Raw genomic sequence first — 27,428 nt, 5'->3', positions numbered from 1 at the left:
TTGTCTCTAGGTCAGGGCAAAGATTGTATTTCCGCAGGCTCTTCCCCTCTGGAACCCTTTCTTCTTGCCAGATAACAAAATTTGTTGTACAACCAAGGGAACCAGTCTTTTGAACAAAATCGAAGTTAACAACTGGGTTCATTGAATTCACTACAGCTTTACCCGTACGATTATTAAGGTAAATAATCTTTTTATTTTAAAGTTTAAGTTTTATTTTGTGGTAGTTTATTGCATGTTAAATGGCTTGGGACATATGTAACAGATAATATATAACTATTCTGTCTTCAAAAAATGAAAGCATTCGTTTGATGAAAAACCGTCTACTACTTTTAAGTACTAAGGTGAAGTGATACTCAAAATATGGATTGAAATCGGCAATAAAACTACTTTCAAAAGACAAAGCTGGTAGAAGTGACCTGTATAAATGCAGTAGTTCCATTCCCATGGAAATTGGGGATTTAGCACACTTAAAAGATCTAAATTTGTTCACAACTTTCCAAAATTAGCAGAATTCAATTTAGATAATAGATAGGTTTCTACTTTTTCATGAACTTGCTGGAATACTAGTTTTAGTAATAGTAATAAAAGTTTATTTAAATAAAAAATAGATACAAGATACAAGATTTTTTTTAAAAACAGAACAAAATACTTTAATCGGCATGGTTTTTACCGTCTGCCGGAGTTTGAAACATGTATTATCTCCACAATTAAGAAAACCAAGTTATGAGAAATAGCTGTATAGAAATAGAAACCATTTTGAAAATTTGACATCACAAAACATGAAAAAATAGGACAAAATAATAATAGTACTTCTTAAAATCAGTGGAGGGAAGAAACCCTGAAAAAGAATTAATAAAACAAAATGCAATTAAACTGACACTTTAAATACAGAAAGGACAAAGAAAAAGGGAAAAGAGAGAGAATAAATTATTAGTACGATAAGGTGATAGATGTTTTAGTATATGACACTATTTTGTAAACCAGGGTTTATTTTTAGTATTCTGTTTTCTAGTATTCTTGAATAACATCGCCATTCAGAGTGCGCTTTTACAATTTTAAACTCTTAGTTATATATACAATAGTTTTAAAGTTTAATGGAAAATATATTTAATATATTTTAAAAAATAATGGCTGAGAATGAGAATAGAGTGAAGTTGTTTCAACACTTTGGAAGTATGATGCGACTTGAGACAGTCCAGCATCCAATCATCTCTCACTGTCTCACCAAGAGAAGAAGCAGCCCCAGAACTCCACTCCCTCCTCTCCGGAACAAGCTAGTTCTAAAAACTAGCGCTCTCTTTCCTGCAGAGCCTGTGCTAGAATTGTTGTTAGTACATACCAACAGAACAGAGTAGCTGAGCCAGTGTTGTGTCTAGATAGAGTGGATACAAGTGTTGTTTTCAGTGACCTACTACCAGCTACAATTTCAACACTCTACACGTTCGCTCATGACCGATACTCCACCAATCAGGTAAGATTTTTGTTCACAATAAGATTGGTGCTCCATTGGCATTGTTTATTTATACCATTATTTTTAATTTAAAATCATCGAATTCCTCTAATGATTTACAAATGGTAAAATATCTTAAAATAATAAAATATTCATTGTCAATCTACGTTTCCTGAACTAATTTGTTTTAGTTAGTTTAAGAATGTAACTGACCAGTTTATTCTGTTTAACACAAATTGACCCGTAGTCTGAGCTAATTATTCTTTAAAAAAACAGGAATAAGGAATCAATTAAATTAAAACAAATTTAATAATTTAGTAAATTTATTAGAGTTTTCAGGGGAAAAATTCCAAAATTCCATTTCTGTGAAATATAAAATTCTAAAATAGTAAAAGAGATTGATTCCCGGTCTAGGTCTTGGATTTTGTTTAATGGTTAATATGAGTAATTTGTAGTCTGGTATGTTTGCTAATCACCTCCGAATAGCGATAACTAATCCAACAGGAACTTAGCGCCCTCCTGAAAAAAGATTAGGCATTACTTTACTCTTTTTTTTTTTAATTTTACATTAACCACTAATGCAGACCTTTGTGTACAATGTAAGAGCGGTAGAGGCGTTAGTACTGAGTGTTGCTTTCACTGTTAAGCTGTGATACTGGCAGGGACGCCAAGAATAATTAAGTAGTGAAAATTTTACTGGGTTTTCTGGATAGTGGAAGAATTTCCCAATTTAGCCATAGTAAGAGTTAAACAATGTGAGTTGATCTTAAAACTGTTTTGTTTGTCTAAACCATTAAAGGTAACACAAATAACTCAGTGACTAACTCTCTTCTGATAAGTAACCTGATATTGTACAAGGCAAGTTAAAAAAACTTAAATAAATAACTGAATTCAAGTACCATAAAATAATAATAATGGAATGCAATAATAGACCATAAGTAAAGCAAAATAATACGTAATCATTTAGTCAAATGAATAAACAAATTAATTTTAGTCAAAAATTTAATTACAGAATCCTACTTATATGTATCTGATATAACCAAGGAAAAAAAAGTGAAACCTAATACTCCTCTTATCTCGGATTTCGTCATTTAATTGTTTTGAAACTTAAAATTTGTTCCAAAAGGTACTTAAGATGATTTCTAATATTATATAAGTTTAACTGAATTAAAACTATGATAGTTGAAGGAAAGATGATGCTGGAACTGCCCCAGCTCCCTCTCTGAGGGATAAAGTACTCTGAGAAAATGTAAAATATTCTCTGAGAATGAAGTTTCAAACCAAACTTGTAGATAAGCTTAAAGCACTCACATTTTGTCCACGTTCAAACGAACCTTTTTGGTTACTGATATTCTTTCTAAGAATTCTGGTATGACATATCGTAATAAAAAAAATTACGCGGCTTCAGAACCAAACCACATATAAAATGGCACACTTTAAAATGGAGCCCTAATTTCAAACCTTCCCAAAGAACGCGCAGAAATAAAAATTATATATTTTACCTTGAAATAGTTATTTATTTGGATTGTATAGAGCTAAATGCACAAATAGATCCCGTGTTATTACCAATCACAAGGATTGTTTAATTTAAACAAATCTTTTAGCAATTTGTAAAACAAAACATGGATCTCATTTCGAACTGTAGTGAGTGGCGATTGTTCTAAATTTGGTAAATCAAATAGCTGCTCTTTGCACGTCACTCAGTTGGGAGTATGAAACTCGTGGGTGGTGTTCACTCCAAAATTTAGTGATTATGGAGCTTTCCTGTAATTTACCGTTTCATTATCTTGCAAGATTCTATCACCAGAATGATTTTTGAATAACATTAAATGGGTAGCGAGGTTATTGACTTAAGAAGATAGTTTACTGGATTTCCGAATTTTGAATTTATTTCTTTAGATAGTTATCGTTGTACGAGGGATATTTCGGAATCTGGGAACATGATCTGTTAAACGGATGGATCAAGGTAGGAAAGGGTCACTCAAAGGAAACTCACAGGAGTCTGGGTATGAATGTGGAAAGATATGAATGTTGATTAGTCAAACGCTGGGTTCGCACCTCGATTGTTTTTAAAACAAAGGTCATGGCGATATCTTAGAGCATAGTTCGCTGGAAATAACTCTTGAACAACAGGTTAGTAATGTAAGCATTTTCTCGGGTTGCTAGGCTGCCTTGAAAAAGCTCTGGAAAATAAATGAAAATTCCACTACCAACAATTTTTACTTTTTCTCTTTTTTGAAATGTTCTCTTAAATGGCTCCTTCGAAACTTCAAAATTAAATCGTAAGTATTTATTTGAATAATATTTTTGGACTTTTACGAGATGCACTAAGTTTAAATGTTCCTTTAAGTCAGCACCTCAAAAATTGAGGCGAAAGACAGTCGTGTTTATATTCCCTTCAGACTTCTTATGTGTTCTTTTTTTTAAGTTCAAGATCTTTACTTCCGGTATTATCCTTAAGTATAACAATAAAGCTGCAACAGTGAAGTTGTCAATGCAACATCGTGACCTCAGTGACCGTATGGATGTGGTGGTGGCTATCCATCATTTAATTGTGAAAGAGCCAATTGTGGTGTGTCACCAAGAATATGGTTGGCTATTCCAGTAGCTGGTTTATCACTCTTTCAATTACGTTTTACAAACTATCTTTGTCACTTCGTCTATTTATACTTGATAAACTTTAATTATATTTAATTTGCTGGAAGCAGTATTCTCCACTCTGTTAGAAACTTTAATCATCTATCGTAAAACGCACTTCGGGCTTCATTTAGTTTTATTCTAATATTTATCTACTAAACAAATTCTAGTTCTCGTATAGTTTTATCTTACCGTAACGTTGACGTAACACAATTTTCTTGAATCATGAATTTTGGCGGAAAAACTGTACTCAGCAGAGTGTCACTTTAGATTTTCTTTAAGTTTGTAAAATTAGTTCCACTTTTAATCTTTACTATTGTTGGCAAGAAACAAGTATGAGTGGGTGTAATATATAAACAAAATCAATTGTAAGAATTGATTGAGGACCATCCAATGCATGACCGTCACAAGTCGGCTAACTCTGGGATACCAATGAAGTGAATCCGAAGGATGCCTTTCTTCTTCAGTCATCGGCGGAGAATTCGAGGGAAGAGTAGTTTGGGGACAGATTGTGTATGAGTGGGTTGAAGTTTTGGGAATGTTTGGGATGAAATTTGGTTTAACGGGATTTTGGGTAGGTCAAGAACAAATGGGATTTTTGAGGTCACTGTAAATAGTTGGATGGCTAACGTAGTAAGAGGCATTAACAATTGTGTAACGATTTTTGATTGGAAGGATTGAATGCAGTTAGGATTGGAGCCAGTAAAGCTGTGTAGAGTTTCTATTTGTTCTTTACCGTCAATCTGGATGCACGATCACGATACTTCTCTCTAACTATAAAAGAGCATTAACGAAAATTGAATTTCTTCCTGTTTACAACTGACAACATATACCAGCAGGTTGTTCCATAATTTCATTAATAGAATACATTCAAATATAAAGGAATTGTAGCCCAAAATAATTACGCAAGATTCCATTGTAAATATAGTGTCCTTGAATAACACAAAAAGTATAAGAAGAAACATAATTACAGATTTCTCTGTTCGTAATGAAATGCATGGTCTGTGAATTTTTCTTCAGATTTAAAGAGAAATCAAAAATGGCTTTGGGCTTCTTATGTAACTTACAAAGTTAAACTAAACACATTCATACATGTTTTACATAGACATGTTTGTCTTCTCCTCTATTTTTATTTATAAATTCTTTTATTTGTAGTCGATTCATTTCAAGGTTAATGTAACGATCTGAAATATTAGGCTTCTTAATCCTTTCAATTGAACACAGACTGAATACTAGAAATTCTAGGTTAATTAAAATGGTGAAGAGTTGACAAATGAACGAAATGAGTTAATAGAATAATGAACTCTCACTGCACACTATTTACTGTGCTTAATGGCTTTCATGCCAGAAATAGCTCTTGGAAATGCCAAATTTGAGGTTGCTATCACAAAAAGTAAGATGATATGTTGAGAAATGCAGGAAGTAGATTCTCAACAAGATATTCTGAAGAAGGCACCCCTAAATGAAAGGAAACTGGAATGATGCTGATTTAAATCCAGAAAAAGTGGGTAGCGAGCAGTTAAGGAAGGACGTTAAAGAGCCAAGAACGAATATATATACATATGGAGACATCAACGGTTATAAAGTCGATCAGAAAGTTAACTCGAAAAGAGGCAAGAAATTACGAAAGTCTTGCTCTAGTCTGTTATTTCCATACCAAAGAAAATGGACAATTTGTTTTGCTTTTTTCGTAAATTACCTATTTTAAAACATTAAGGCATACCTTTTACCAACAAATGGTGCACCAGAATGCAGCATGCAGCTCAACGGTTGCGGAAATCTGATGAATGGTTTCATACTTCTAAATCAGGGAGAGCAAACCTTTTTGAGACGTGAGTCAAATTTTGTTCATTTTTTTTTTAGTACTAGCTCTTGGGTCACTAATGCCCATTTGCACAAGTAAGTTTAAAAATTTGTAAACTGAATATTTTCAAAACTAAACATCTTTAAAATTCAGTTGGCTTAACTGGGTAAAACGGGACGAAACAAGTGCTATGGAAGTCTCTTTTTACAAACATAACTGAACAAAATCTTACAAAAGTGTGTTTTATCTGAAGAAAAATCTAAATATGGTTATTTGCTTTGGGTTGCCGATTTTTTTAACAACTATACATTTTATTTGGTATTTTGTGAACATTTTTGCTTTATTTCAAATGCTACAAAAGCATTTGTCGTCATTTGCGTTTTAGAACTGTAATGATCAAACTAAAGATAGCATTTATATAGATAGCATTTAAATTGCTTTTATGTCAATGCGTGATTGAAAAAATTACAAATAGAATATAAATTATCCACACAATTATAAAATCTAAATCAATCCGTGTAGACAAACAAATGGTTGCCTGGTGATTGTGGGTCAGTGAAAAAGCTTGCGCGGGTCAGTGTCTGACCCGCGGGTCATAGGTTCGCCATCACTGTTCTAAATAGTGCATAAAAATACATTACAATTAGACTTTTTTTTTACAGCATATTATTAGAAAAACCTTAATTTTTTTTCATAATTTTCGAGGGTTACGAACGGTGAAGGCGTCAGTTGACCTCTGATATAAAACTGGCCACCACAAACCAAACATGCGGGAATAAAGACTTTGTTTTGTTAAGTTTTCTGCTTGAATTCTTTGACAAAAATATCACGCCACGCTCTCTATCGACACCTTACACTATCTGCGTTAAATAAAATAGTAACAATTACTACAAACAAAGACTAATCTGTGTAATCCATGTTTTTCATTCCTTAAAAATCTCTTCTGGAAATCAGTATTCCTAGTTAAGGATCTGTGTTACGTTAGCTATAACTATTCTTTCTCCATTTTATTAGAGGAAGAAGAAAACATTGTATAAGGTCATGTTTGGCATATTTATTAATGTCAAATTCAGTTTTCTACCTTCTCCAATTATAAAAAGAAACAATCATGCACCTAGCGGTTAGACGTTGAACCAGTTTTATATCCAAATAAATATTGGAATGCAGATTCATAAATTTTGAAAAAAAAAAATAATAATAGTAAAAAAATAACCTTTAAATATGTACTTCATTTTTTTTGTCAAACGTATTTAGTTCAATGAAAACCAGTTAATTGTCATTATCATTGAATACAAGCCAAATTTGTTAAAAGCTCTAATTCTAAACCCAATTGATTTGTTTGTTCTTTAATTAATTATAATTAATATTATTATATTAATAGTACCTAAATGAATTGTTAGTTTTGATAAACTTATTAATTTTTAATTTTCCATTCTGATACTTCATATTTATGGGTTTACTTTTCCTTACAAGTTTGTTTAGTCCGCAGAGTCTGAAAAAGATTTTTTTTTAAAAAGATATTACTCAACTGGATGTATCATTTTACTGACTGGACTTTCTAGTTTAGAGCGTTAGCGAATTTTATCGGGGAATTTCATCTCTAAACTACCTGGGACTTCTCTGGAAAGCTTGGTTGTTATCAGGTGTTGGATAGGAATATATCCTACATAAGTCCTCAATGTTTAGCCAGAGAGAGAGAGAGAGAGAGCATTCAACAGGATATTGAGCGAGGACATTGAAGATGAAGGATGATTTGGCACCAGGAAAGTGTTCTCGCTAACTGCCGGCTTCCACTGCTCCTCCTAGAACCTCCTCTAGAGGATGTAAGAGAGTTGTTTCATCAATGAATGGTTGTGTAGTTACACTTGGTCTAATAAGCTCAATAGAAACAGAAACAACTACAACTCTACATCCTAAACACTTTCTTCACTTCCATTAGTGCTTTTCCTGTATTTAGGTCCCTGTTGAAATCAAGTTTGGGCTCATGCAGTGGCAGGAGGTCTTTCGACGGTCGTTTGATGTAACCTGGGACGGGGTCGACTCTCTCTCTTGTTATCATAATTGTCGACCCAGCGCTGTGAGATAACCCGTCTATAAACATATAAACCGGCTTTAAAGCTTTTTATGACAAGTTTGCCAAATATTAATGGCAAACATCAACTACTGCTGATTCTACATACTATATTATAAAGAGATGAACAGATTTATCTACACCAACTTGTCCAAATAGTTACTTACAATAACATAACAAACAATAAAAAAAAAAAAAAGTAGCAGAGAGTACGTATAATAGCTCCATCTAAAAACCAATAACTAATTTCGTTACGCTATTTTCATACGTTAACAATAGGTTTACATTACATACAATAAATAAAGTTAATTTATAGAGCAAACCGGAAATAGTCTTTGGAAAATAAAACTGGCAGAGAACATCCGCTCTATGATTGAAATAACTGTTGCTTTTAAATTACAGATTCCTCTTTTAATTCATTTAAATAATTTCTTTCTTTTTTTCAGAAGCCATGAACTTTCAGCTTTGTGAATGACAAATAAATAATACGGATCATTTGATATCAGCTCGGTTGCTGATTCATGGAGTTTTTTACCATTATACTTTCGCTTTCAATGGTAAGAAAACTATTGTGACCATTTCATGATTTACAAGCTTACACCAAAAGTACACTGTTTTGAAGTTCCTTGGGACAGAAAAAATGATTTTTATAAAATGGTGAATTGCGTTATCAAAATGGAAAATCGCAGGAAGCCATTAAACTTTACATTTTGATTTGGTCCTAAAACCAATTAAAAATAATAAAGGGTAGTCACTTATTTTATAGCCACTCAGTGTAGAATGTGGAAAGTGAAAATCAATTAAATCTTCATGACTCTACATTTTTTGTTATTGTTTTTTCACAGTTTACATTCTCTTGTTATCATAATTGATAAGAAGAACAAAAATTCTTAAGAATAATGGTTGCGTACCAATCTGTTTTAATTAAAACATTTATGGAAGTAATAAACGTTTACACGCAAAACTTATATTAAAATTGTTTCAGTTCTTATGCAACACAAATTGTTGGGTTATAAGATTTTTCTGTGAATTGAAAAAACAAAAATCATTTTTACATCATTGCTAAAATTTCTATCAAGTTCTTCACGGTTAAAAGATTTTTTATGTCCTCAAAATATCTCAATGACAATATTAAGGCCATCTAGAGTTACAATTTAAGCTGTTGATCTTCAGATTTATCACCATTGTTCGCCTTCATTATGCTTTCACGAGCACTGAAGTCATGCACAATGGTTACCAATTGTAATTCCGTTAATACAGGACCGAAGTATCTTGTCAGTTTAAGTGTTGTTTGTGATGTTAAAAAGGGATGCCAGCGGTTATGTCAAGATCCCTGAAGACGTGTCAGGTTTATTTCTTTTCTGGATTATTTAAATTTAAAAAGCAGAACATGATGAGTAATTTTTAGTTTATGTTCATTGAAAATGTGTCTTTAAAAATTAGCTGCAATGTTCAGCGCTTTACAATCAATTAATCATTGATAAATTTATCAGTCACTAAATTAATGATTTTAAAACTATAAAAAGACATTTTCCTGAAAACATCCTAAGTTTCCATTGTTATAGTCATCTTCTTGCAATACTTTTCACCTTCTACTCTTCTGCTCTTTCTTCATTCCATTAAGAGGCCATTAATCATAATTCATCCTTATGATCCGCGGCAAAACTAACGACTTACAAGTTTCTGAAAAATGTGGTTAGATCCGCAGTGCTGTCGTAACGCATGTTTTTAGAGTATTCTTTGGCGGCTTTAGACTTTCAACCATTATCAGTTATTTAATAAAGATTTCGACTTCACTCAACTTGCACTAAATTTACTACTATATTGCAAGAAGTGAGCGAGTATAATATGGGACGGAAACATAAGTGAAGTCGAAATCTCTACACCAAACTGAATATTCTTCCTCACTCGATAGACAAAAGCCTGGAACCGGTCAGAGATCCAATAAACATGCGTGCTATGCCGGATAAACTCAGTGTTACGTTCTGAAAGTTTATTTCTTTTTAACTGATTCTAAACGTTTTCATTTCGCAGCATTTGCAACCTGAAGAGTCTACAATTAGCACTCTAACTCAGTGGTTACCAGCTTTTTGAGGAAATTATGGCCTTTTTGGTTTAAACTTCACGTTCGCTGAGAGTAGTATTATATACTCATCTTTATTTGAAAATCAACTATTTTTTTTGTAACCTGTAAGGAATTCAACATTCCAATCATTCTTTCCCTTAGAGTGATTTAAACACCTGATATATTTATCAGTAGCACCTGGCTGTAAGAGCTATACACCAAGATATTAAAAATTGCTGTGAGTCATAATATTGATTTTTTGTTTATTCTTATTATTTATCACAGCACTTTACGAGGGCCTTCTGTTCAAACGTATACTCGTATGTGTTATATGCAACAAAACTTCGATGACGTCAGGGTGATCAGATAAAGAGGATGCATTGTACTAGTAGCCACTAGTAAAGTGTTTACTTTTTGATTTGGGATCAACTAGCCATTTATGAAAGCAATCATCTCTTGTGTTTGTCAAAAATTTGGTTTACTTTATACGTGTAATGCAATCACTGAGACTCGTCATGAGAAAATATTACATATATGCAGTAGATACTGCTTTTATGAATGTTATCGTTTTTATGAAGGATGTATTGTTATGAAAAATCTTGAAACATCTTTAAACATGTGCTCATGATTTCTATTTCATGAGCATGATAAAGATTTGAAAGTCCGTTATAATTAGATGAAGATGCATTTGGTTGGAGTTACAAACATCTGAAACCTACGATGGATCGGCCATAGAAGGCTTACAAACCATGGCCCAGGTAGAATACCTCGAGAAAGACTTCTTTTGAGATGACAACAGGCCGTGGAAGAGGTTCTAGAGAGATTAAGTGCCAAGCAGTGGCGATGAAAAGTAGGTGATCGAGACACCTGGGATATCTAGTTTAAGTAAACCAAGTTCCTTCATAGATCGTAGAGCCGCAGCGTGAATGAGTGATACAAATGACTTTAACATTCAAAGGAGTTCATTAGAATTAGTTTTACTGATATAAAATGGAAGATTTGCCTCTCCTGTAGCCTAACAAATAAACTAATCAAGCTACTATTGGTCTGTTTAAAGAATTTATTCAAACTTTCAGTTATTGATGAAGTGAGCTTTCTTATTGTGGTGTTTGACACAAAATTTTGCAGGAAACGATCATAAAAAAGTTAGACTCATTGTTTCCTTATGATATTTAAATACTATTGCCATCTGAAGTTGTATAAACAAGGAGAACTAGTGTCTAAGTATAGACAAAAAAATATGTAATGTATAAAAATGAAAGTTGAAACAATGGTTTAGGCTGCTCACAAAAATTGCAAAGATATAGACTTGAAAAGGAACAGGACCAACGAGGGACAAAACAAGTTCTTCAAAATGGAAAATAAAGTGAACTTAAAAACTTAATGTAATAGGAACTATGCCAGAACACCGAGCTATACAAAAATGTATTAAACGAGGAAGAAATAGGAGCAATAGTGTTTGGTGCAGGAAGAGTAGCAACTGAAAAGAAGATAAAGCAAGGATACGCTCATGATGTAATCAACGTGTGTGGAGATGAGAAGAATTTTCAGCATTACAATTTGAGAATGATAATGATGATAAAAGATAATTTCATTTTTTTTATACTAGTTACAAAGAATCCAAACGTAAGTACAATAATTCCCCATTACTTACACTCTTAAAAATTTTTTAAGAATTAATTTATTTTTTATGTGAAAAAATTTTTCCCCAGAAAACTTTTTATTATTATTTATTTTTTTGGAGAGGGGTTCACGTAATATCAATTTTTAAAGAAGTTATTTTAATATATTTTAATTAAAGTTATTTATATTAATTCATGTTTTTTTTCCTATTATGTATTTACATAATTTCTTGTAATCAATCTACAACCTGATGGTGCCAGCTGAGGCTATTCATTATCATACATCACCTGTACAGTGAAACCTCCATCACACCCAGAATCTCAAGGCGAAGACTCTACGAAGAGAGAAAAGCTAACAGTCAGAAATAACCACTCAGTTAAGAATTACCTTCTGTGTCAATGCAGAAGTGCACTAAATCGAATTTCTCGGAGAAAAATTGTTCAAACGAAAGTTGCAGATCATCATGAGTACAATGGATGCACATGTAGAGTGAAGGGACCGGTATTTGGCCTTCAAAGACGTCTACGATTCCATGTTCATTCAAGTATCGAGCATATCCTTGTTGCAATGATAGGATGACGGTTCTGGAATCCTTTGTACCAAGATTTGTACCTGGAAGGTTATTATTGAAATGATTCGGTCTATCTAGTTTTTCAATAAGTTGCCGCACACTCATAAGCAGTTCGCTTTTAGTGTGAGGAACCCAATAGAACCGTAGGGAGATAGGGATGGACCATGCTCAATTACCACGCCCACATAAGACTTCCACATTCCACCAGTAAGTCTTTTTAGGCAACTTATTTTTAACAAAAATGTACTCTAGAATTTGTCCACTATTTTCTCTTCCTTAGGTATTTAATAAAGAATGAATGTTTGCAAAAACAAAAATAAATTATTTGGAAAATTACGGTTCACCTTCAATTGTGAATTGCTTTTTAAATTACGGAAAACGTTTCCACTGCTGAGGTATCTGCTAGATTGCATTTAACTTGCATTTCTTGACAGTTCAACTGTTAGAAGTGTGAATGCGATACTTTGCAACGTAGACTTAATTGCACTTAACCCGATCTTTAAGTTTTTATTAAGAAAGATATTAAAACCTTTAATCTTTAACCTGAACTAAAGAAATCATCTTGTTCTAATTAATTAAATCCTAACAGAAAAAGAAAGTGTAGTGTGTAAATTAATTGAGCTTCAGAAAACAATAGAATGGTAGGCTAGAGTGCAATAGTTTGTCCTGTAGAGCTAGCGTAATGTGGAAAAAACATGTACTCTTTTGAATTGAATTTTCATTGTTATAGTTCTTAGAATAACGGTTTTATTAAATGTGACATTTTATCTTAACTGTTAAAATACCACTTGATTGGTTTAGTGTTTATCATTGTTTAGTGCATTAGCTTATCAGTGAGGTGAGCCCTCACATAATTTCTGTGAATAAAGAATTTGAAATCAGAACATCAATGCTATCTCACCAAGTTTTTTTTAAACCGAAGTACGAGTATAAGCCTTACTGTGAAACGAAAATAGAAGTCAAATGAAACCCGTTTCTGTTTGTTGAGGTTTCATAAAACAATTCTTTCTAAAAAATTATCTGTCAGATTTGGTTTTTCCTAGTTATTTTGCGCATAAAGTGAAGGTTGCGGGGTCATGTCAATTGGGTTATAGTATAGCAAAAGCAAAAAAAAAAAAATCTAATTTGTTAAATCTAGCGCTCCTTGGAGATCAGGTCAACACTTAGGTAGTTCTTTTTAAAAATCGAATTAATAAACATTTTCTAAATGTTTGTACGAAATAGAAAGTTCTCGACTGAGAATTAAAGAACATTTTGAGAAATTCAAAGCGGAGTATTTCATCAACTGGACCCACAGTTTGAGACGGAGCAAACTGCGACCTTGTCCTTTCATTTAAGATAATGCGGTCATTGTTAATCGCTTAAATGAATCTTTATCCCAAGCGGCAAATACATTATTACTTTAATCTTTAAAATAAAGAAATAATAATTTATTTTTTACATTTATTTTATTTCTTCCACTTAGTTCGTATAAGAGAGGAAGTATTAATTGGGTCAAAGTTTAGAAGTTATCCTTCACCGGATGTAGTTGATATGGTGTTTCCTTAATGTGAAAACATTTTTTTTTTTTTGCGAAGGATGTTTTGTAAATGTTGGCCAAATTTCGTAGGAAGCTCATATTCAGGTTTCAAATTTCTTCTCTGACTTCATTTTTTCGCAAATTCTTTTTCAAATTTGCTTCTTTGATTTTCTTTTAATTTGTTTCTCTCTGAAGTCACTTCGATTGCAGTCAAGTGTGACTATTTCACTTAAGACAAGTTGTTTAACACACACAACCTACTTATCGCTCATAAAGATATTTCTAAATGAGCATTAATGAAACATGTGGTCAAATTAAACATAACGCGACAAGCGTATCTATCATCGTCAACAAACAACTTGAAAATAATCGTCTGTTAGATAAAAATCGGTTTAAACCTTCAACAATTTGCTTTTATTACAATTCTTGCTGTTCTAATTGATATATATTTAATTTATTTATCCTAATTGAAGAAAGAATATTGCCAATTGCAGTAATAATTTTTGTCAAGCTTTCGACCTATAGACAAAAAACAAACTTAGTAGGACATAACTTGCGTACAACAGCGATAAAAAGTAGGCCGATTTCACATGTTCAATTATTATTATAGAAAATACGTGCAAACTAATTTTTTAAGTTTATCTACGCCATCATTCTGTGATCTTGAAATACTTTTCATTTTTTTATTTTTTTTAGGCTCATTTCTTATTAATTAATAGTCTGATTTGACACTTTGAAAGTTTGATATCTATTCAATTGCTGATTTATAATTCGGTGGGTTAATTGGATCACACATTTATGTTTTTAAGTCTTTGAGGTGCGAATCCGGACCTCCAGGAAATAAATGCCCAAATTTATGTTATATTATAATTTAGGAAATCAAAGAAAAATTTTATTCTTACATGCTAAATTTATGTATGGCATTTACTAGAAGAAAAATACAACAGCTATCAGATGAAAGACTTTTCCAAAAAGGACACTGTCCATCACAGACAAAAGAGGCAATTTAGTAAAGATAATCTCAGGGCAGTAATACACAGACTTGAACTTAGGATCTCCTTGTGAGAGACTTGCGCACTAAACACTATAAGCCTCCCAGATACTTAGCTTTCTAAGAGGTCTTGACTAGGAGGCTATCCTGCCAGAACCAGTAAGATTTAAAGCATACATTGCACTAAATCACCCAAAATTAATTAATATGAGACGCACCTTGTTGTGAAATCATGGTAGAAAGAGGGAGAAGTTGATTTTAGATTAATTAAACGAGTGAATGAGTTAATAATTAAAGGTAAATACTAGATAATAGAAATATTTATTGCAGAATTTGGAAAATTATTTGAGGATTGTTACGAGTTAAAATGAGGCAATGAAATTATCTGAGGTTGGTTATCTTTGAAGTGTGCAGCCATTTGATAATGATTCAGTAATAAATAAATTATAGACAAGTGATTGGCGAGTCCAGTACATGTCGATATGTCCCTTCGATTGGTGTGTGCTCGTCGAATGGTGCAAGTGTTTTTGTTAGTTCGCTAGGGCGCCATTTGAGGCATTGGTAACTTCTTAGTTGTTTTTTTTTCAGTGAGCTTAATTTATTTTTAGTATAACTATAGTTTCTAATCATAATGACGGACAATTCACATAAATTTCTTCCAATCAAAGAAGCTAATCAAAGATTACAGACACAAGAGAATGATGAAAGTTATCGTAATCAAATACAAGAGAAAAATGTTGATAATACTCAATATGGAGGAGAAGTACAAATTAATTTTACACCTTCAAAGAGTAAAGTTATTGAAGATGTTGTCAAATGGCGGGTACCACGAAATTTTAAAAGGAATCCAATTTATGAAGAAAATTCCAGGTAAATTCTAAGATTGAAATTTTTAAACCCTGTCTTTAAGAGAAAGGGTTCAGTCCTACGCTGCTTGATAGTCAATTACATTTCTGTTCTCTCCGTAAGCTGAACCTTCACAGACATGTCTAAATATCATCTATATCTACAGGTTTCAGGTGTTTTATCTGAGTGATGAAGCTGTTAGTTTGTAATGTTTGTGTGGTTAGGCTGTATATCTTCAGGAGTGCCAAGATGTCTGAGTGTCTGCGTTCCCAAAGTTGGTGTTACTCGGTCAGGTTACTCCTTCTCTTCAAATCTCTCTAACCAGCCAGTCATCTTCTTTCACCCTTTTTCTTTTGCACTATTGAATCCTCGAATCTCCTTTTCCCATATTTTGGTTATCCTATCCTTTATCCTGTTTCTTTGAAAGTTTCTGTGCCTCTCATCACTTCATCATCTTTCATCTGGCATTCTTTTGTTCAGTGCTTCTATTCTGTCTTTTAAATCCTCTTTTTCTAGGTTTCCTTTAAGTTTATCTCCACCCCTAAATTGTTTAGGAGTTGTTATTAAGCCAAAAGCGCTGGGTCCAAAAGACCTATTGTACCTCCCTGTCTTTACAGAAGACACAACAAAGAAGCACATACACACACGCCAGACAAAGCAATTTAAACAAGTTTTTATACTTGGAAAACCACGATCGAACAATGACATTAAATCGTAAAAAGTGATTTTTAGAAAATATCTGGTATGATCTGAATACTAGCTCTAAAAAGAAGCTGAAACTTTAATATTGGATTTGATCCCATGAACTAATTCCTCTACAGGAATGTATTTCTCCTTTTTCCAGATGTTCTTGGAAAAAGCCCCGATGATTTTATTTAAATTTTGTACTCTCATTGCATTCAAGTTAGTCTACATCTTTCATAGTAAAACACATATCTAGGAAACTTTGAATAAAGGGACATGTGAAAGAGAAAGATGGGTAAGGGAACCTCTAATGTTCCATTTCAGTATCATGTGTAGGTCAGTGTTTTATAAATTACAAAAAAGGTAAAAAAAAATCCAAGTAATGAAATTACTTTAATGAATATATTTTTCACTTTTCTGAAATTTTTGTTTACGAAAATAAATAACACCAAGTTTTATTTTCATAATTTTGGTGGATAAAGGGGTTTTAAATAATTCTGAGGAATAATGGGTGGTTTCCAAACATGATTAAGATAAAGATATATGATTACTCAGACCATATTTTGTTCATTTTGAACTAATTTTATAGTACCATTAAGTAAAAAAGATGATTTTTTTTTTCACTCTCCTAGATAAGTTGTAACTAAAACAAATAAACAATTATTCATGTAATAACAAATTTATCAAATCCGAATGGATTAACTAGTTGCACTTAAAGTGCAGACAATTTATCATTTGGATTATTCCTTATCTTTTAGATAAAGTGCTGGCAAAAAGTTAATATTTATTTTTAAAAAAGTTAATACTTATTCTTCATAGGTAATAAATCCATTATATTATACCAAAATGAAACTTTTGAGGGAAGAACTCTTGCTAAAATGATGTAAAATCTGCTAATGGAAATATTACGTTTACAAACTTAGAGAAATCCGGAAATAATTAAAATATAAAACAGATAACGTGGAGATGTAAAAAGGAAATTAGTTTAGATGGCAATATGATTATATAAATGTTAGATATCCGGCTTGAACCAAACTATAATGGTATTTCTCTGATGATTTTTTCAGTACTAGAAAACACAGTGCCAGCAGGAACTTATTGTTAACTTCGCGCTCGAGTACATCAAGCATGTGTTATAGATTGGAATATTACAGATTTTTAGTTCGTAACATTGCATCAGATTACAACCTTGTATTTCATTCATTGTTCTATGATCATAAACAATAAACATATCTAAGGGTTAATGAGGGTGAAGATAATCCTTTGTCGTCAGGAAGAGTGCTGATAAAGGAGTCCCAACTCAGTAAAACTATTTGTTAAATATTTTTCTTTTAGTATCTTGATCACCAAAACTTCAACGGTTGAAATAACCTTTTTCTTTTATAAAACTGACTCTGCGCATGCTATAGTTTTTTTTCAGCAAAATGTTGACTGTTTTTAGCTATTAAATTGGGATGTTAATTGGTATTGAAGAATATATACTCGAGATGCAAGTACGCTAGGAGGTCTGCGATCACTAACTCTGGATGGCCAAAGAGGTTAAATACCTCGTAGTAATTTTTTGACCAAAGGCTGATGTGAAAGCTACAACATTTTCAGAAGCACTGAGAGGATCAAGCTTGTTCTTTGTAAAAGGCTGTGTGAAAATAAAAGTGGAAACTCTCCTTAAAATTGATTTACGAATCTCCACAAGTATAGGTAGGTCTAAGTTAGCCTACCGGTCGAGCTTCAAGGCTCTGTCGCAGGAGGAAGAATTTAAGTGGGTTCTTGGTTGAGTAAAAGGAAAACAAGTGTCCTAGTATCATGAGAGAGGACAGCAAGGACAATCTTCACTGCGACTAAGGAATTTCAGCTGGTCTCAAATATCTATAATTGGACTGTTTATTAAAAAAGAGTTATAATGAGTTGGCACTGGACCCGATACTGGGCTGGCAAGGAACCTATGGTCCTGTTACACATAAATCTTCGTGAGTAATTTCAAAACATAATGTCTTAATGGTGATCTGATTTGGTATACCTACACATCCATGACTTCCGAAGAAATTAGAGCCGGTGTCTATAGTCATATTTAGATCATTTCATCAAAAATATAGCGTTTTTAAAAATAAGTGAACGTCAAATTAATTTAGATTCTCAACGGTTTTCAATTTATAATCCCAGGTAATAAGTACATAAAACAAAAATAAAACACTGATAAAGGAAAAAAAACTATCAATAAAGCTTTTTAATTCAAGGTTTTTATTGAATTAATACACATAATTGTCAATTAACAGTTTCAAACAATTAAAGATTAATTGGAAAATAACAATTAAACGATTAAGATTAAATATTAACAATGATAATAATGTTTGTCACTCAGAAATTTGGAATTTTTCCATAAATCACGTGACTCCTCTGCGACGAAGTGATCAAAAACAAATTATTTTGAAATTTTTGTTTGGAATTGACAGAATTTTTATTAGTTATTCGGGGGGGGGGGGGTACGCACATAGTGCTTCCAGTTGATATTCGCTGAAATAATTTTTATATTTTACATAATTTTTTTTTTAATTTCTTACTACGACATAATAGTAAAACGTCTCACTCGCTAGCATGCCTATCTACAATTGGTGAATTCTCAGAAAACAAGATGAATAAAAAATCTCTCCGAATATACTGACAAAGCCCTGACTAAAAAGTTTTGTGACTGCAAAGAGTTAATTAGACAAGTCTGTGGGAGCTAGGTAATTATCATGCTATCAGCAGATTTATATATTGTATAAACAAGGAAAAGAGAATAGTCGTAACGTATCTTTTATAAAAATCAGTCGTAAAAAAAAGACTGTAAAGATAAGTACTGAAGAGGCACTAATTTTTAACTTACTGTCCGATGACTGGGATGAGAGTAGACTGTCTGGAGGTCATGAAAGTTAAAATCAAAATTCTGGTTGGAACATCCGCACAATTTTCTCTTACTGCGATACACATAAGATTTTGAATCATAAATTGTCTTTAGACTCTGAATACTTGTATCGTATTTAATTTTTACAAAAGTGTTAATGTTTTTGAAACTGTAGATTACACTGAAATTTTAACTTTTATGAGGTAAGCTTAAATATTTAAAAAATTCCTTCAACAAATTGATACGTATTAGAAATTTCAACGTTTAAAAAAATCTTTTTGAATTGAAAATATTTTGGAAGTGCATATAATTCGATTATTTATGATAAAAATTGATTACTAATCAAATAATAATGAATGAGAATTCTCCCAGAATAGTTGCATAACAATTACAGTTGGGGAAAAACTGAGCTCAATGATTAGTCTCATGCTCAATGTTAGCCGAGTTGATCTCCATGTTAGTAAAGAAATTTTTTGATAAAAAGAAAAGATTCCCTGTCAGGTTGTCGCCACTGAAGTATGAGTGTTGCTTAGCTTTATCGATCTCTGATAAGAGGTTATTTCATTTTTTAAACTTTTCATGAACGTTTTAAGTGTTCATTATCGTCTGATAATAACAGTGGCTCTCAAATTGCTATTTCAATAAATGATGTAAACTTCTTTGTTGTTTATTTGAATAGTTTATTATGAAGACAAAGGTAGTCTTTATTTAATCTTATCATATTATTACTTCTGTAGAAATTGGTATTAAATATTTCTTTAATTTTATGTATCTACGGTTTGTTTTTACTTTTCGCAGTTGGGTCAAGTTGTCTAAATTAATATTCCAACGGAAAACACAAGTTTTATTTAACATGTTTCGAGATGCCTTAAAATAAAACAAAAAATCCGTTTCATCCACACGTATAGTTACATTCTCGAGATTCTCATTCAGTAATAGAATTGTTTGCTTTCAACATATAAACAACTTTTAAAGGTATTCTTTTCTCTGACAAACACATCAATTTTTAGCTATTTCAGAAGTTTTAGGAACATGTATTTATGGTGAAAATTTTATTCATAAAAGTTGACATAAGCGAATTCAGTTGTAACCTGATACTAACGGTAAAATATTTCTATGTTATTAACGATTTTCCATTTTTTCACAACTAGGACAGATTCTACAAGAACTGGGAGGGATTCTCCTTACGTATTACTAAAGTCTAGGTGGACATTTTAAAGAACAATATCAAAGGGAGTCCTTAAGAAATAAAGCAAAAGTTACGAGATTTAAGTAGAAGTTGCTCGTATTTAAAATAACTGCTGCAAGTTTTCTGATTAATATTTTTGATTAGATTATATTCAATTTCTAAGAAAGTTCCCTCAAAAACTTCAACTCTTCCAAATGAGAAACATTTAAACACAAATGATAGATTTATATCACTATTACTGCTCTCATAACTTTATTCTCTTACAGTATTAGTCTCAAAATTTCAGTACAGTGAAAGAAATTCACTTTAAATAAATATTTTTCTGCGATGTTTCAGTGAAAATGACTGTGGACTGGGAAAGTATTGCCGACCGAGGTGGCTACAAGGATTCGCCACTCCGACTACCTTCATGGTGGTGTACGGGCTTCTTGGCACCATACAGGCCATGTCCTATGTGTACATCATATCCACCTTGACCACTATTGAAAGGAGATTTGGTATACCCAGCAAAACTACAGGTAAGCTATGTCAAATAAACGTAACATCGACCCATAATCTAAAAGCGAGTTCATACAGTGTCTGGACGAGACTACTCGTATAACTTGTTTTACGATCAAATTGACTCAGACTAAGTGGGGGAGAACCCGCGGCTGTTCCAGCAAACACATCTAAGACCTTTGGAGCTTTAGAGTTGAAGATATAGTTGCCAGGAGCATAATTGCCATGAATGCAAGGTGCACAGTGCATTTCTTTGAATTCTATTTGTACTTTTTTAATTTTGTAAGAAATCAGTAAGTATTCATTTTGCTGACAGTATCCATTATGCCATTTTCACTGTCTGAATGAAAATACATCCCCACCTTTCAATAGAAATATTTATTAGTTTAACTAACGCCTAAAGTTCATAAAAAGGCGGACGATCTCAAAGGCGATTGTATGTATACTCCAAACTTGTGTCATTTTTTATTTTACTACACGAAGCTTAAATTTGAGATCATTTGCTTTAAATAAATAAACATTATCACTGACAGTCATTTTATAATTTCTGATTCTATTTTTGATAATTGTACCATCCGTACTTTATAAAGCGCTGTATAGTTTAATTATTTAAAGAGAAAACGTATTAATTTTATTTTCTGTACTACTATTAAACTATCGTACGTTCCCGATGTTTGGTCGTCAATAAACTGAAACCATACTGGAGACTCGAAGTCTTCGCTTAACTCTGCCGTAGTCTTACTCCTATTAATCTAAATCATCAATTTGTATTATTTTAGGAATGATGCTGAGCGGGAATGAAATAAGTCAGATACTGTTATCATTATTGCTTTCTTACATCGGTGGCCAAAGGAACCGCCCTCTGTGGCTGGCCTGGGGAGTCTGCTGTTCAGCTCTTTCGTGTTATGTGCTGGCTTTACCGCACTTCATTTATGGCCCGGGTGAGAAAGCACTCTCTCTCACACAGGAATATATCGTCAGCCATGGAATTAACCAAACATCTTTAGATCTCAGTAAGTATACTATCAACTTTATTCATCCATTTTTTTTTTTACTTTCGCTTTATTACTGGTAAGTTGTTTTTTAGTCTTGTGAACTTTTCGTATTATCCAGATTTTTTTGGAGCAAATTCGTGTTAATGTCTTCTGAGTCTGAGTGGGTGAGTGTAACTCACAGCTCACATTTATAGTAAGTACTACGACAATTGTTTGCAACATTTTTACAGTACTATTTGGTTAAGGTAACTTCTTAGAGAAGGATGTTGGTTGGTTTCTCTCTAAAGAAATGTATAATTTCATTATATTTACAAAGCATAATGTTATAAGGAATTAAATATTTTTAGAAATAAAATGTATAAAGAAAAGTGTTATCTAAAAATCCACTTTTACAAACGTTTCCTTCACAATTTCAGAGGAAAGAATGGGGTTATGCTCGGAGGATAGTACTCCCAAAGATTGTAATGCTGGAGACTATTCAGCCCTTCCGCCTGTACTAATCTTTTTATCTCAATTCATCCTTGGAATCGGCACAACACTTTATTACTCACTTGGTCAAACATATATTGATGATAATACGAAAAAGACGAAAACACCAATGATTTTAGGTATCAATATTTTGTTTGTGGATCATTTTAAAAAAAAAAATTAAAATTATTTTAATCCCTCCCATCAAATATCCTACAAACATTACAGGACTTACATTAGCCCTAAGGACTATCGGACCATCTCTGGGATTCTTCATTGGCTATCTCTGTCTGAACATCTACGTAGATCCATGGTCAACACCTTTGATTCAAAAGAAGGATCCAAGATGGATTGGAGCATGGTGGATAGGTAATTTTTATTGTTTTTTTTATTAAAAATATATGAGGAATAAGTTCGTTTTTAAAGGTACGCAGAATTAAATTTCTTGAGATTCAAGAACCGGTAGGTAGGTTTTGGGACGAATACTAAATGAAAAATACTTTTATTTTATTTTGTTTTGTGCCATTAATGGATGTGGAATGATCTTAGATCCTGTACTGTATCTCTCCCAGGTTTTAATTTTAATCTCTAAAAACTGGTCTATAATATTTTCAATATTCAGTTTTTAAAACATCTTACTTTATTTTCAAAAACTCATCTTTTTTCATATTTACATAAATAATTTTACCTCGTTTACAATTTCAGGTTGGCTAGTTTTAGGAACAATTATGTTTGTTTTCTCTTTTCTTCTGGCCATGTTTCCCAAACAAATGCGTAAAACGGAAAACATTCAAATTTCACATAAAGAGAAAATTGAAATTGGAAATAATATAATCAAAGTTGGTGATGTGAATTCTAATGGAAATATTAAGGAAAATTTAAAAATTGAGCCAGCCAAAATTAATGATCCTCCAACATTAAAAGGTAAGAAAAATTTAATTCATCTTATTGGAAATTTATAGGTACTGAAAAATATTAATCGATTACATTAATTGTATTTATTTACTTATAGATTTTCCGGCCGCTTTAAAGAGACTAATAAAGAATAAACTGCTGGTTATAAATATATTTTCCGGTGTATTTTATGTATTAGGAGCATCCGGATATATTACCTACATTACTAAATATATCGAAGTACAGTTCCATAAATCTTCTGCCAGGGCCAACATTATTGTTGGTAAGCATTTTTACATTCTAGTCTATATTTCTTAGTATTTAAACAGAAAATCAGGTGAAAAATATCACCTAGTTCTCCTCATGACTTTCGACTACTGTTTTTTTTCCCTCTGCCGAGAAAGAATTGTTTATCTTGGAACTTGGTTTAGTGGACGGAGGCGACTAGTAAATAAACTTTACTATAATTGTTTCATAAAATCATTTAATAAAATCCAAAGCCTAGACTGGAAATCGAACCAACAATACATCTTAGCTTTGCGGGCCTCGCCTCTAACCGCTCGGCTATTGTGGCCCTTAGATCAACTTAGATTACCTGATGGTATTAAATCGAAATTTATAAAGTTTCGTATAAAATAATTTTACAGGTCCGGCCATACTGCTTTCAATGGTACTTGGATTTATATTATCTGGCGCGATCATCTCCAAAGCAAAACCAACGCCAAAGTTTCTCCTAGGTTGGAATGTAGTGGTAGGAATATTCTTCATCGTAGGAGAAATTACGTACATGTTCATCAGTTGTGAGGATCCAAATCTTATTGGGTACAATAAAATTACAAAAAGGTGATTATTATTTTATTGATAAGAATGTTTATACCTTATTAAATTTTAAAAAAAAAAAAGCATAGTACGTCTTGGACATTTATTTGTCTGGCGCAGATCATATCTTATTAAAAATGGCAATGATGAATAAAAGAAAATATATCTGATAAAATTGATACATAAAAAAAATGTGAAAAGCAAATATCCAGTAAACAATAAATGTTAAAGAAGCTTCAAAGCCACGAAGGTGACAGAACATAAGATCTTAGCGGGGCAGTGAATATTTATTAATTAAAGTATTGAATCAGCTGATCTGTACTTTGCAGTATGGCGTACATCATTAAGGAGGGGACCACGAATTCACATTTTGGAATTTCGACAGCCCTCAGAGCTCATCCAAGGATGAACGCTATAAAGTCGTCCACTGTTGGAAACCCGATAAGCGTATGTCAAAACTCAGGCCAACAACTGGTTCGAGACCTATGTGGAGGTTTAAGGCTTCCGATTTGGCCAACCAATCCATTTTCTCGTCACCCGTCATCCTCTAATGATCCAGATTAAAATAAAGTATTTAGGTCTTTCCGTGTCCTAGAAAATTTCATTACTAGTCTAGAATTTAACGACTTCAACAAAACCTGACCATCTGAATAGATGCAATTTTTTTATTCCGGGTAGTTTTGAGTCTGAGAAATACAAGTGAGAATAAAAAATAGTAAAATAGAGGTCTGTTCCTCAACGAGGCTACACTAAGTGTTCCTCAGTATCAACGTAGGCGGCTGCATAAGATCTTCCTTTCAATGTAGAACCATCCTCGAAACATCTCAAATAATTTTAACCTTAGTTTGGGAAACTCCATTCAATCATTGATATAATTTCACCATCAATTAGATCAATCATTTGGCAAAGAGATTTAAACTTTAGTTAAGGCTGGAAAAGCTCTTTTTCTTAATATTTCTTTAAGAACTTTTAAAAGCACAAACTATGGCTGATGAAGGTTTCTCTTACATTGTTAAACATGATAGAATTTATGCAAGAATCTGGTTATAAAGTGATAAATGAAATAATTATGTACTGTTAATTCTTCGTGTAGTCAGTTTAAATTGAAATTGTTTTCCGCAGCGTGGACGTGCATAATGTTTGTAATGCTAACTGTAGCTGTGAGAATCTGAAGTATGCCCCAGTCTGCCTCGAGGAGAGGGGCTTGACGTTCTACAGTGCCTGCCACGCTGGTTGCCATTCTACAATCAAAAAGAATCTCACGCATGTAAGTTCCACTAATGGCTCTATCACTTTCGCCAGTAATTTATTATAGCAAACATATAAACATTACCCTGTTAGTAATAATACAATTTTCTCTTATTGCAATAAATTGTAATTGACGAATTTGTTGTAAAATTCGAAATAATATTAAACTCATAAATACACTGATGATTTTGCAATGACCAGAAAAGATAGAAAGTAACTTCAGAAGAACTGTTTCAGACACAAGAATAGTAAAATACAAGGTTCAAGTCTGGTAATTGCTTTGGAGGCCTCTTTTAAATTGTAAGATTATCCCAACTTTTTCACGAGGTGCATGGAGTTGTGTGAGCAAAATAATTGAGCGAAGTAGGCTGAAAGAAGTGGCAGTATAAGCGTTAACAGTTTTGAAACCTAAAGCAAGGGGAATGGGAAGTGGATGAAGAGAATCGATGAAACCAGCGTTCGACTTGCGCTCATTTAAAGAAATGTTTAAAGAAAATAACCGTTTAGTTTCTTAAGCGCTGATTAATTAGAGCGTACTTGACTTGAGGGCTGATTAGTAGTCTTGCCACAGTTCCAGGGTCATTTGTTCGACGTAAGAACATTTAGATAGGCGCATTCAGCAATGGTGGATTGAAGAAGTAAGAGGAACACCCTGCTAAGTTACAATTAAGAGACGATTGCCAACTTACGTCCCAACCTAAAGCATACCGCTAATTCTGACCTCCCATCAACTCTGACTGGCTGGATGTAAAATTTAAATTTAATGAAAAAGAAATAATAAATTCATGAATTTCATTAAAAAGAAAAATGATATTTTTCCAGATATATTCAAATTGCACCTGCATACCTGATGAGAACGTGCTAATAGTTGGATTAGAGAACAACACCGACCGATATAGATATACAACTTACAGTGGCGAGCTGATTGAAGGACCATGTGATACCCCCTGTGGCTATCATTTCTATTATTTCATCATGCTGTCCTGTCTGATGCAACTACTGGGTAGCAGTGGGAAAATTGGAAATATTCTAGTCAATTATAGGTACTTATTATTCTTAATTAATTAACCTTATACAACTCTCCTGCCAGACAGTTTTAATATTTCTACAACTTCAAAATCTGGTGGAAACATTCAAGTTACTTACTCTTGCCATGTTTCAAACATATTTATTTATTATCTTATTATTATACTGATTGTAAAACTACAAATTTCACCAAAATGTCACTTTTAACATACTTCTCAGAACGCCCTTAAACCTAAAAAAAATTATATAAAATTAATTGGAGAATGTGTTTTATTTATTGCTACAAGAATTATACATCTGTTAGCAACAGAGTGACATAGAGAGAGTGACAGAAATAGAGTTATATACTACACTACAAATTATATAAAACTTAGCAAAATTATTACTTAGCATTGCTGCTTTACGTACTACATTTATAATAACATTTCAATAATAATTATTTAACTGAATTTTCAACCGACTGATTTCAGTTCATCTGCATATCTTAAAAACTGCCTTCTTCTTTTCCTTCTATTACTCAGCGGTCCTAGCCTGTCATTCTAGTCCACTGTCACCAGTCAGTCTGCTATATTTCCCGCCCAGTTTCATTTCAAAGTTATTTCTCCCATCTACCCAGTCATTTCCGTAGATCTTTATTTGTTTTGTTCCTTCTTTTAAAGTTAAGAATACTACTTTCTATCTTGGAGAGTAAATTGAAGACGATGAACATTCTTCTTTGAGAGGGATCAAGTGACAAACCATATATCAGGCGGGGAACAATGCATCTATGATAAGCTGGTATTTTTAGATTCTAGTAATACTTCTCCCAGCTCAAAATAATACGTGTATTATTATCCTCTTTCGAAATACTGTCCTTGAATGAAATAATCTGGCCCAAATAGACAATCACTCGGTTAATCAATTTAATTTTTTCCCGTCCAAATGTACATTGTTGCATCCTCCGTTCGTCATTTCAATAATAATTCGTTTCCATCAATAATTAATCTAATTATTGATATGTACGGCAACAACAAGTCTGAGATTGATTTAATAATCATTTACTTTTGTTTTCTTTTTCGTAAATTATTTTTCAAAGAAGAAAAGACTGAAGAAAGGATTGGTGGTCTACTTCTTGTTTCACATTGTTTGGTTCACAAAACCACTTTCATC

General features: G+C 32.6%; 1 protein-coding gene across 3 annotated transcripts in view; it reads left to right on the top strand.

The window, feature by feature from the left end:
* Positions 1-1,311: 1,311 nt before the first annotated feature.
* Positions 1,312-27,428, top strand: part of Oatp33Ea (Organic anion transporting polypeptide 33Ea) — a 27,861-nt gene continuing 1,744 nt past the window's right edge. The window contains exons 1-10 of one of the 3 annotated variants that reach the window (XM_074135963.1): positions 1,312-1,471; positions 20,668-20,849; positions 21,609-21,842; positions 22,241-22,432; positions 22,521-22,661; positions 22,998-23,216; positions 23,305-23,469; positions 23,834-24,029; positions 25,128-25,272; positions 26,076-26,296. In XM_074135963.1, coding sequence (XP_073992064.1) covers positions 1,449-1,471; positions 20,668-20,849; positions 21,609-21,842; positions 22,241-22,432; positions 22,521-22,661; positions 22,998-23,216; positions 23,305-23,469; positions 23,834-24,029; positions 25,128-25,272; positions 26,076-26,296 — 1,718 coding nt within the window. In that variant the 5' untranslated portion in view covers positions 1,312-1,448. Of the gene's footprint in view, positions 1,472-15,198; positions 15,602-19,691; positions 19,840-20,667; positions 20,850-21,608; positions 21,843-22,240; positions 22,433-22,520; positions 22,662-22,997; positions 23,217-23,304; positions 23,470-23,833; positions 24,030-25,127; positions 25,273-26,075; positions 26,297-27,428 lie in introns of those variants that run through there. The other 2 variants (XM_074135962.1, XM_074135964.1) reach the window with 2 other exon arrangements.

The sequence above is a fragment of the Rhodnius prolixus genome, unplaced genomic scaffold, assembly GCF_049639745.1.
Source record: "Rhodnius prolixus isolate KJV_2025 unplaced genomic scaffold, Rpr scaffold_5, whole genome shotgun sequence".
Classification (NCBI taxonomy): domain Eukaryota; kingdom Metazoa; phylum Arthropoda; class Insecta; order Hemiptera; family Reduviidae; genus Rhodnius; species Rhodnius prolixus.
The sequence above is the reverse complement of the archived record's forward strand: the minus strand, read 5'-3'. Positions and strand labels throughout refer to the sequence as shown.